The sequence below is a fragment of the Ochotona curzoniae genome, unplaced genomic scaffold (genome assembly GCF_017591425.1).
Source record: "Ochotona curzoniae isolate NIBS_2020 unplaced genomic scaffold, NIBS_Ocur_1.0 contig_2321, whole genome shotgun sequence".
Classification (NCBI taxonomy): domain Eukaryota; kingdom Metazoa; phylum Chordata; class Mammalia; order Lagomorpha; family Ochotonidae; genus Ochotona; species Ochotona curzoniae.
Genome location: NW_024465421.1, coordinates 24,379,843 through 24,391,730, shown reverse-complemented (window position 1 = coordinate 24,391,730; position 11,888 = coordinate 24,379,843). Strand labels below are relative to the sequence as shown.

Genomic DNA, 11,888 nt, shown 5'->3' with positions numbered 1-11,888 from the left:
ACCTGTTTCTTCCTGCAGACTGGAGGACTGGCCTGGGCTGCCAACGAGTGTGGTCTGAGCTGTGGCCTTGCCCCTGCTGCCCACAGGGTGCTTCCTCAGGGTCATCCTAACCCTGTGCTGAATGCCCAGTCCTGCCCACTTTGTTCTTCTGGGCTCCTCTTATGTCTTTTCTGCTCACTCTCTTGGTAGTTTTTGTGTATTTGTTTATTTTAATGGCAGAGTGACAGCCTGTCTCCTGGTTCATTGCCCAAATGCTGTGACAGTGGGGCCAAGGTAGCTAAAACCAGGTGCAAGGAGCTCCCTAACACGTATCCCACACAGGTAGCCGGAGCCCAGGTACTCGGACCACCATCTGATGTGCCCAGGTCTGTTGTGTGGAAGCATTGGTAGGATTCAGTCCAGGCACCCTTAAATGGGGTGCAAGGGTCCCAGTTGTTGGCTTGACCTCTCTTTGTTTGGTTATTTGGAAGATGGTATAGAAGGAAAGCATGAAAGAGGAGAGAGACAGGAAGAGAGACCAATCCTGCATCTATTCCCCAGATGGCTGCGACTGTTGCAGCTGAGGCTGTCTGCAGCCAGGACCCAGGGACTCCTCTGGCTCCGTCACTGGGGGCATCTTCTGCTTTCCCAGGTGCTTAAGTAGGGAGCTGGGTCAGAAAGGCAGTCTTTGGGAACTGGGCCAAGTAGGATACCAGGCAGTGGTATTACCCACTCTTTTGTATTTTTTAAAAAGATTTCTTTATCTTGATTAGATAGGCAGATATACAGAAATGATGAGAGAGGAAGATCTTCCATCCGATGATTCACTCCCCAAGCGGCCGCAATGGCTGGTACTGCACCAATCCAAAGCCAGGAGCCAGGAACTTCCTCCAGGTCTCCCATGCAGGTGCAGGGACCCAATGCTTTGGGCCGTCCTCGACTGCTTTCCCAGGCCATAGGCAAGGAGCTGGATGGGCACATGGAGAAGTCAGATGGAATTTTTCTTTTCTTCCTTTTGTGTTTTTAAAAAAATACTTTTAAAAAACTTTATTTATGTTGGAAAGTCAGATTTACAGAGAGGAGAGACAGAAAGATCTTCCATCCACTGGTTCACCCCCCAAGTGGCTGCAATGGCTGGAGCTGTGCTGATCTGAAGCCATGAACCAGGAGCTTCTTCTGGGTCTTCCACATGGGTGTAGGGTCCCAAGGCTTTGGCTCATTCTCTGCTGCCTCTCCAGGCCACAAACAGGGAGCTGGAGGGGAAGTGGAGCTGCCGGGATATGCAAGGAGAGGACTTTAGCTACTAGGCTATCACACTGAGCCCATTGCATTTGTTCTTAATAAGGGGGCTGGCATTGTGATATATCGAGTAAAGCCACTGATTTGTATCCTGGCTGCTCACTGCTAATAAACCTGGGAAAACATTGGGAGTGGCTTCCTTCTGGGAGACTGAAGCTGCTGGCTCTGGGTTTTGTCTGGCCAGCCCTGGCTGTTGTGGGCATTTGAGGAATTTCAGTGGATGGATGACTTTTGTATCTGTCTCTCTGTGTATCTCTGACTTTGAAATGCATTTTCAAAAATCATAAAAATAGAATGTTACTGGGGCAAGTATTGTGGTGTGGTAGGTTAAGCCTCTGGCCTGCGCTGCTGGATATCAGCAGTTCCGTTTCCGACCTGGCGCCTGTGGGAAAGAAGCCGGAGATGGTCCCAGTGTTTAGGACTCTGGCTCCGATGTGGGCGAACCGCAGGAAGTTCCTGGCTTCAGCCCTGCCGCTGCGGGCATTTGGAGAGTGAGCTAGTGGCTGGAGAGTATCTCCTGTGCCTATGAAATAAATAATGTATATATTTTTTCTTTAAAGTTTGTGAAATTTGGCAGAATAAGTTTTAGAGATTGCAGGCCTTGGAGGGATGGGTCTTGTGGGGCTGGGAACGATGTGTGCGTTCTTGTGTGCCACAAGTTGTTTGCTTTAGGAAACTTTGCATTAATATTGATTAGGATCTGTTCTAATCAAGGTCCTCAGGGGCCTTGGCTATATGTGTGTTTGATCATGTTGGCCTCATGTCAGTATGATTTCTTTTATTTCTTTCTTATTTCCTGAGAGCTCTGTCCGAGTGCAGTCTGTATTCACAGCACTCGTCCGATGCAAGGGTCCGCTTCAGTGTTGGGGGCCGCCGCCAGCTTGTGGGTCTCTGCCCTGCACCCTGCAGGGCGTGGGGTGATGGACAGGCAGGCTGCCCTGTGAGCTTGGGAAAGGGCAGGGCACAGCTCGGGAAGGCGGTGGGTAACGTGTTTTTCATTTGTGGGTTGCAGGTGAAGGACTTAACTAAGTACTTGGATCCCAGTGGGCTCGGTGTGATGAGTTTCGCGGACTTCCTCCAGGGGATCACGGCCATCAGGAATGGAGGTCAGTGGCCCTGCCCTGCACCCTGTCCTCGCTCCCTCTGCCTTCACTAGCCTCCTTGTGCACCCTCCCGTCTTCTCTAAGCCCCTAGAGCAGTCCAGTGTTTGTGACCACCTCCCTTCCTGTCTTCCAGAACTGACAAGAGCTGCTTATCCGTGTCTTGGGAAGCCCCTTGCCTGAAGCTTTTTTTTTTAAAAAATATTTATTTATTTACATTGCAAAGTCAGATATACAGAGAGGAGAAGAGGCAGGGAGGAAGATCTTTTGTCCAATGGTTCATTCCACAAGTGGTCAAAAGGCCGGAGCTATGTAAATCCAAAGCCAAGAGCCAGGGGCCTTCTCCGGGTCTCCAATGCGGTGCAGGGTCCCAAAGCTTTCGGCTGTCTTCGACTGCTTTCCCAGGTCACAAGCAGGGAGCTGGGTGGGAAGTGGGGCTACCGGGATTAGAACCGGCACCCATATGGGATCCCGGTGCGTTCAAGGCGAGGACTTTAACCGCTAGGCCACGGTGCCGGGTCCCCCCCCCCCCTTTGCCTGACAGTTATATGATGAAAAATGTCAGGCATACATAATACTGAAAAATGAATACCCTATGAGAAAACTTAAGAAAAAAGTTCGTGGGAGAGGGAATTAAGACAGGTGTGCAAGGTGAGGACCTTAACTACTGCGTCATCGCGCCGGGCCCTAAATGGACTTTTTTTTTTTTTAAAGATTTATTTTTATTATTTTTTTATTGGAAAGGCAGATATACAGAGAGGAGAGACAGAGAGGAAGATCTTCCGTCCGATGATTCACTCCCCAAGTGAGCGCAACGGGCCGATACTATGCCGATCCGAAGCCAGGAGCCTCTTCCGGGTCTCCCACGTGGGCGCAGGTTCCCAAAGCTTTGGGCTGTCCTCGACTGCTTTCCCGGGCCACAGGCAGGGAGCTGGAAGGGAAGCGGGGCTGCCGGGATTAGAACCGGCGCCCATATGGGATCCCGGGCGTGCAAGGCGAGGACGTTTAACCACTTGCGCCACCGCGCCGGGCCCCCTAAATGGACTTTTAAAATCATTTACAGAGTTGGGCCCGGCGTGGTGGCGCAAGTGGTTAAGCCCAAAGCTTTGGGAACCTGCACCCGCGTGGGAGACCCGGAAGAGGCTCCTGGCTTTGGATTGGCATAGTATCGGCCTGTTGCGCTCACTTGGGGAGTGAATCATCGGACGGAAGATCTTCCTCTCTGTCTCTCCTCTCTGTATATCCGCCTTTCTAATAAAAAAATAATAAAAATAAATCTTTAAAAAAAAAATCATTTACAGAGTGCCCTGGTGTCTGCAGCTGTGTGGGCTTGGCGCTTTGGTTCTCTTAGGTAATTGTAACTATCCTGCCACGCTCCTCTGCTTTCACAGGTGGAATGTTTGTCACAGCCGAGTGTGAGGGGACTCATCCACACAGTCCTCAGGGCTCCCAGCCCCCGTGGCAGCCCTAAGGAGCATCCTTCCTGGGGAGTTCTGCGCTCGCCAGCCTCATAGCTTCCCCTTGGCCTCAGTGTGGTGACCACCTCGGTGTGGTGGCCATCTCAGTGTGGTGACCACCTCAGTTGGTGAGCATCAGAATGGCTGTGGCGGTCTGCTGAACACTGGCTGTCTTCCCTGCAGATCGTGATGGAGAGCTGTGCAGTGTGCCCCCCGACCAGATTGGAGAGCCCTCAGTCTGCCCCGTTGAGTTTGATGACTTTATCACCTATGAGGTAAGTGCTTTTCATTGGGCTGTCTCCCACCCCCTGGGGGCCTGCTGTGGGTGGTGGGCTCGGCTCTTCGGGTGTCTTGGGCACTGGGAAAGCTGCATCCAGGTTTGTGTGGTGCTGATGGGCACCTCGGTCATTGTGGGTCACTTGTTTCTCCCCAGGAATCCTGCCCTGTCTGGGGTGCGAGATGCATCGCAAAGATTCTCTGCTTAACAAAGTAGGAGGCTGCTAGGCTGCAGGGTGGCTGCTGCCAGCTTTGTTGGGCCTCCGCTGCCCAGTGGGGGCCGGAGAAGCTTCCCCATGATTCTCCAGGCCTTGGCTGTTTAGTTAAAAGGTGGGGGGGTTACACGGCGCTGGGGCGTTCGTGGGATTCCTCTCGCTTTTTGACTGCCCGTTCCTGCTCTGAGCAGTTGCCTCAGGGGTTAATTGCCCATCTTTTGGGCCTCTTGGGCCAGCACAGACCTTCCCCCAGGCCCGGCAGCTGTGTCCCAGAGGACCAGCAGGGCCTCCGTGTCTTGGGGTCTGCAGCGTGGGGGCTCAGAGCTGGGACAGGGCTGGGCGCTGGGGCTGGCGGGGAGTGTGGTGTGGACCAGACTGCATGGTCACGGGAGGAGGAGAACCAGGTCCCTGGGCAGTGAGGGGACAAAGGCTCCAAAGTTTTAGTGCATCTTGAATTTCCCAGAAACACAGGGGAAGAATGCAGTTTGTGTGATCTGGAACAGCTGGAAGCTGTGTGTCTCCATCTTTACACACACACTTGCTTGTGCCTCTCCTGTCAGACACCATGCCTGTGGGCGCAGTCAAGGCGAGGACTTTAGCCGCTAGGCCATGCTGCCGGGCCCCACCATAATTTTATGATACAGTTCCATGGGCCCTGAGATTTCCCTCTTCTCAAGTTCCTCCCCTCACCCCCTGGGTGCACTCTTAAGGCTGCTTGTTTCCTCAGTTCAGTGGAGGCGGAGCTTCTGGCCCTCTCCTGAGGGTGGGCCCTGCTGCACACCACACGCTTGGTGGCGGGGTCTGTGCCATTCACCAGCTGAGTGGCCTTCTTCGCAGGCCACAATGGTCCTTGGGCTCTGCGGCTTATTGTCAGAGAAACCACTGCTGTCCCCAAGGGAAGAGGAGGAGGAGTTGGGCGTGTAGGTTGAGGCCTGGAATGTCCCTCTAAAGCTCCTGGTCCCGGAAGCTCAGCAGGTGGGGCAGAGCCCATTTTGCAGGGTTTCTGGGAGGGGCAGCAGGGAGTCACAGAAGAGTCGCTTGCCAGATGATAAGGAGCAGCTGCTGTGTGCTCTCTGTTCTCTGTCCTTCTCCCATTTCTGGCCCTTAGAACACGGGGAAGCCCGCTGTGTCCAGCTCTTATCAGAAGGGCTGGAGAAACAAAGGCGGTTCTGTCCCGAGCCCTGACTGGCATTAGTGAGACACAGCCTGAACTCTGCCTCCTGTCTCCCGTCAGCCCCGGGCACAGACCCAGCAGAAGTTGTGTGGGAGCAGGCTGCACTCTCTCACACCATGATGGGCCTGCAGGTGGACACCCATCCCAGCTGGCCACGGAAGGCCTGTGGCTTCCCATAGAGGAGCGGTGACTTGATGCTGGTGGATACGTGGGGAGTCTGTGGAGGTGCTTGGGCCAGCATTTGTGGGTGTGGGGAGACGGGTGGGTACTGTGCCTGGGGCTTGGCTCCGAGGGTGGATCTGGCTGCGTGTTGTGTGGCTTGGGTGGTGCTGAGTACGAGCGGTACCATCTGACTGGCTAGGTGGTCTGAGGATACCAGGAGCTTATGGAAGGGTCCTCGCAGGCCAGCAGCATCGTTCATTCTGTGGAAGTGAGATGGAACGCTGCGTAGCTGGCTCTGGTCCGCGTTCCTTGAGCGTGCAGTGTTGCCTGCATCGTGAGCAGCTGCTGCTTGGGTCAGCTCAATGCGCTCCTTCTCTGTTGTGGCTTCCCCACGGGCCTCACCTCCTGACAGGTGTCCTGGAGCCTGCTGCTCTCTGGGCACAGTAACCCTTCTTGTTTCGCTTGCTCGGGCCCAGCACAGAGCCAGGTCTGGGCCAACTGCAGGGAGCCCAGGTAGGTCCGCCTTACCAGAAGTTGGGAAGCAGATGCTTTTAAGAGTTGTTCTCTGGCTCTGGTTTTGAAGCAGATACCTCCTGCAGTCCATTCCTCGGATCCAGGGGAGGTGGGTTTACCTTTGGTAACATGGCCTGTGAGGTCAGCATTTGCAGCCCCCACTTTCCAATGAGGTCTCCGTGGCGGGGTAGAGCTGGGACCCCTCCTTGGCCATACCAGGCCCCAGCAGCTCTGGTCAGAGGAGGCAGCATCCCCCACTGGGATAGCATCTCCTCGCCTGTCCCACGCCCCCTGCAGCTCCTCCTTGGAACAGCAGGGCTGCTGTACAAAGTGCGGCTTTTCTGCTGGAACGGCAGTGTTCCTCAGATACCGTGTGCAGATTGTTAACTCCAGAATCCTGAGTGTGCAGCGTTGAGTCACTGAGATTGCAGATTGAAATGTTTAACGATTCCTTGCTTCCAAGTTCATCTGTGTGGTCCACAGTGTTCTGTGCTTGGGTGCCCTCGGACACGTGCCTGCCTTTGCCTGGAGATGTTGCCCGGGTGGCGTTCCTGCTGGCACAGTGGTGTGGGGCTGGTCCCCCCCATCCCTGTGCCCAGAATCATGGCTGGTATCTCTCCCCAGGCCAACGAGGTAACAGACAGCGCCTACATGGGCTCTGAGAGCACCTACAGCGAGTGCGAGACCTTCACCGATGAGGACACTGGCACCCTGGTACACCCTGAACTGCAGCCTGCAGGAGATGCCGACAGTGCAGGGGGCTCGGCCGCACCTTCCGAGTGCCTGGACACCACGGAGGAGACTGGCCACGGTGCCCTGTTGCTTCTCCCCGGCAGGTATGTGCCCCGGTGGGGACTCCCCGTGGGTGTGTCCATGAGGGATGCCCTTCAGAATTGCATCAGACTGGTTTGTCCCCAGGGAAGCCCACAGTCACCTGTCCCTAGCACCCACCAGTGTTAAAGTCACCCAGCTACTTTTGCTGTGGTGATAGAGAATTGTTGAAATAAAATCTTTATCTCAGACTTCTGGATTTTGTCAGCATAGCTCTAGGTGACCCAGAATTCATTGAAAGTCTCTTACAGGTTCAAGGAACCTGTTCATCTTTATGGCACCCCACCAGACCACCGTCTTTCCTTGAGTGGCCACTGAATCTTAAATTAAAAAAAAAGTGAGAAACCACACTTATTTATTTGAGTGGAGGAGATAAGGAAAACCATCTGCTTGTTCACTTTGCAAATGTTCGTGCTGGCAGGGGCTTGGGCAGGCTGAAGCAGGAGCTCAGTGCTGGACGCAATCTGGGTGTGCCATGTGGGGGTGACTGGAACCCAGCTGCTGCTGGCTCCCGCGGTCTCCTTCACAGTGTGCAAACACTCACACACACTGTGTCCACAGCACCCACACACAGTGTCCACAGCACCCACACACACTGTGTCCACAGCACCCACACACACACCTGTGTCCACAGCACCCACGCATAGTGTCCACAGCACCCACACACACCTGTGTCCACAGCACCCACGCACACTGTGTCCATAGCACCCACACACACACTGTGTCCACAGCACCCACGCACACTGTTCACAGCACCCACACACACTGTGTCCACAGCACCCACACACACTGTGTCCACAGCACCCACGCACACTGTTCACAGCACCCACACACACACTGTGTCCACAGCATCCACACACACTGTGTCCACAGCACCCACACACTGAAATCAGAGCACCCACACACACACTGTGTGCACAGCACCCACACACACTGTGTCCACAGCACCCACACACTGAAATCAGAGCACCCACACACACACTGTGTCCACAGCACCCACACACACTGTGTCCACAGCACCCACACACACACCTGTGTCCACAGCACCCACACACACTGTTCACAGCACCCACACACACTGTTCATAGCACCCACACACACTGTGTCCACAGCACCCACACACACTGTTCACAGCACCCACGCACACTGTTCACAGCACCCACACACACACTGTGTCCACAGCACCCATACACCGTGTTACAGCACCCACACACTGAGTCCACGGCACCCACACGCCGTGTTACAGCACCCACAGTGTGACATGGACTGACTGCAGACCCACACTGAAGATGTGGAAGTGTGTTAGAAACATGGTGCGTGAGATGACCCTACTTTAGTGTGTCTGGGTACAGTTTGAGAAATCCTCTAGGTACATGGGGACACGTTCAGGTACTCAGTGGATGCTTGGGTACCTAAATTTAGTACTGACTGCCATTTATACCTACTGTACCCCAGAAGAGCCGACCATGGTTGCTGCTAATTTAATAGGACAGATACAGCAATTTACCCACATTACAGTTATTTTAAACCTTTGAATTATTTATTTCTGTAATTTTCCATGTTACGCTTTCAGAAAGCAGGTAACTGAATAACTGAAGTTCTGGATGATGTGTAGTGCTGTGACAGTGTGGTCGTCCGGCGCTGTGATGGAGTAGTCGGCTAGTCCTGTGACAGTGTGGTCGTCCGGCGCTGTGACGGCATGTGGTCGTCCAGCGCTGTAACAGTGTGGTCATCCAGCGCTGTGACAGTGTGGTCGTCTGGTGCTGTGACAGTGTGGTCATCCAGCGCTGTAACAGTGTGGTCATCCAGCGCTGTGACAGTGTGGTCATCCAGCGCTGTGACAGTGTGGTCATCCAGCGCTGTGACAGTGTGTGGTCATCCAGCGCTGTGACAGTGTGGTCATCCAGCGCTGTGACAGTGTGGTCGTCTGGTGCTGTGACAGTGTGGTCATCCGGCGCTGTGACAGTGTGGTCATCCAGCGCTGTGACAGTGTGTGGTCATCCAGCGCTGTGACAGTGTGTGGTCATCCAGCGCTGTGACAGTGTGGTCATCCAGCGCTGTGACAGTGTGTGGTCATCCAGCGCTGTGACAGTGTGGTCATCCAGCGCTGTGACAGTGTGTGGTCATCCAGCGCTGTGACAGTGTGGTCGTCCGGCGCTGTGATGGAGTAGTCGGCTAGTCCTGTGACAGTGTGGTCGTCCGGCGCTGTGACGGCATGTGGTCGTCCAGCGCTGTAACAGTGTGGTCATCCGGCACTGTGACAGTGTGGTCGTCTGGTGCTGTGATGGAGTAGTCGGCTAGGACTATTACTAGCATATAGTTGCTTTTGCTAGAATAGTTGGTTTTTTCAACTGAAAGCACTGCTCTGTGATGTGTGAGTGCATGGGTTGATTGGAACTTCCTTGCTGCGTTGAGCAGCTGGTGCCCACTCAGATCCTGCTTCTGTTGGCCCCTCCTGGACACACGTATCACCTGTCCTAAGAGGAGCAGCTGCAGGGCCAACTCTCAGGCCTGTGAGGATGGTGGGTGCCATCGCCCCAGTTCAGAGGCCAGCCTCGGCTACCTCCCAGAAAGTAGCCATGGAGTCACTGGGCAACAGGGAGTTTCCAGATTGGCATTTGTGGTTCTCAGTTACAAGTCCAAGCAGAAGCTTGGCTTAGGATCACGAGGTGTGAGTGGAAAGGAGGCGTGGGCGTGGCCGAGATCCCAGATGCCTGCAGCTGCCAGGCCCGGGCCAGGCTGAAGTGCAGCTGGGGGATCAGTCCACTTCTCCTGGTCCAGCTCCAGGAGTCACCAGCTGCCCCCTCTGAAAGGAGGTGTATGCGTTATACACAGCCACACGTGAGCAGGGGGCTGCGGCTCCGCCAGGGGGCATGTGAGTGGTCCAGCAGCACCCATCCCCTTGGAGTGCTGAGCCTGTGTCCTCTCTATGTGCTTGTGCAGGTCTCACCCACGTGGTCAGTCTGTTGTCATGGTGATTGGCAGCGAGGAGCATTTTGAGGACTACGGGGAAGGCAGCGAGGCGGAGCTGTCTCCAGAGACCCTCTGTGATGGGGAGCTTGCGTGCAGTGACCCTGCTTTCCTCACCCCCAGGTAACATGGCCCTGACCACTGCAGCTCCTCCCTCGATGTCCTCAGCCAGTGGGAGGTTCCCTACTTGGTTCATAAATTGATGTGAAAAAGCTGGCTTCCAGATGATACCATAAAATATCACACATTGGGGAGTTTTCCCCTAACCCTGTGGTGTGAATGGGCTGAAGTCTTCAGACCCATGGGCCCCCAGGTCATTCCAGGTACCAGAGACCCCCACTTAAGGTGGTGACCTAAGGCCTGATTGCTTCAGTACTGGTTGCAGGGTCTTTGAGATGGTGAGGGAGCTTGGAGGCTCATTTCCCTAGAATTCCCTGCACCCCTTGTGTCTGGAAAATTCTGACTTTGGATAATCTGACCATAATAGGACAAGGGCAAGATGTGTTCCTGTGGAGAGACAGGTGAGCAGGTCTTAGGCCAAGGGAGCTCTCAAGGATAGGTCTCAGTGGGCTCTGTGGGTCCAGGAGAATCTTTGTTGGTGGTCAGCGAGCACTTCAGGGGCCATTCCTGCCTGTGGGTGTTTTGCTCTACCCACAGCGTGTCCACAGCATGTCCACGGCACTGATCCAAAGCTTTCACCCACAGCACTGAACTACAACGTGCCCATGTCACTTCTCTGGCCCTCAGCTGCTTGGTCCTCCAGCTCCTCTCTCAGAGGGCTGCAATAGAGGCCACCCAGCAGCCACAAAATCCCTCCTCGGCCCAGGTGTTACTGCGGCTAGTAGCTTGTGTATTGGAGCCAGCCCCAACAGGGCTTGCTGCCCCTGCTGTCCCTCTCCCTTCCCCAGGCTGTCCAAGGGCTGCTTCTGCAGCAGTGTCCTGTGAGAGTGGCAGAGTGGGCCTCCCTGGAATGTCTGCTTGGGCGTTGCTGAGTGGGCTTGTCCTGCTGAGCGGTCTCTTCCTCCATGATGGGTTTGTCCTCTTACCCGGTGCTTTCCCTTCTTTTCTGCCGAAAATGTACCTCCTGTGCTTTGTGTCATGTTTTCCTTCTAATGTTTCTTTAACTTGAACTTCCAAACGAGTTTGCAGCAGCCCATGGCTCCTTTCGGACAGCACTTGTAGCAGCTCATGTTGCCAGAGTCACAGCAGAGTGGCGAGTGTCTCCCGGAGCAGCCGTCTGCTGGGTGGGGGTGTGCCGGCATATTGGGTCATTCATCAGAGAGGCAGGGTGCTGACAGGGAGGCAGAGAGCGTCTGTTGGGTCACCCCATGTGCTCTGGCAGCCACTCCTTGGGCCAACCCTTCACTCTCCCAGGTGGGAAACCAGACTCGGAGATGGGATGTCTGCCCCCAAACATAGTGTGTGATTTTTTTTCTTTTTCTTTTTTTTTTTTGAGATTGAGTCATTAGAAGGACAGAGAGATGGAGAAGTGTTTTCTGTCCCCTGGCCATGACCCCTCCCCCAAGTCTTTGCCAGGCTTCAGCCTGGGGCTGGGAGCACAGACCCATGGTGGCAGGGACTCCCTTGCCTCGTCATCCACTGCCCCGTAAGTGCGTTAGCAGGTGTACTGGAAAGTAAAGCAGTTGGGACTGAACCCAGTGCTCCAGCGTGGAGTACGTGCTGCACCACCGCGCTGGCTTCCACATAGCTTTTAACACTACTCGTTTCTTTTGTTTTCTTGATCGATTGATTTGAAATGCGGGGATACAGAGCTCCTGTATAGGCTGGTTAATTCCCCACATTGACTAGGGCTAGGCTAGGCTAGGCCAGAGCAGACACTAGGAATTTCGTCCAGTCTCCCACGTGGGTGCAGGGTCCCAAGGACTTGAGCCATCTTCCACTGCTTTAAGCA

At 54.5% G+C, this 11,888-nt stretch overlaps 1 protein-coding gene across 6 annotated transcripts in view; it reads left to right on the top strand.

Annotated features, from left to right (window-relative positions):
* RAB11FIP3 (RAB11 family interacting protein 3) overlaps positions 1–11,888 on the top strand; it is a 39,898-nt gene that overhangs the window by 11,423 nt on the left and 16,587 nt on the right. For 5 of the 6 annotated variants that reach the window (XR_005883209.1, XM_040973641.1, XM_040973643.1 and 2 more), the window contains exons 2-5: positions 2,291–2,384; positions 4,019–4,110; positions 6,800–7,011; positions 9,950–10,099. Coding sequence is in view for 5 of the 6 variants with exons in the window: in XM_040973641.1 (XP_040829575.1) it covers positions 2,291–2,384; positions 4,019–4,110; positions 6,800–7,011; positions 9,950–10,099 (548 nt within the window). In the remaining variant the exon portion in view is untranslated. The remainder of the gene's footprint in view (positions 1–2,290; positions 2,385–4,018; positions 4,111–6,799; positions 7,012–9,949; positions 10,100–11,888) is intronic. The other variant, XM_040973640.1, reaches the window with a different exon arrangement.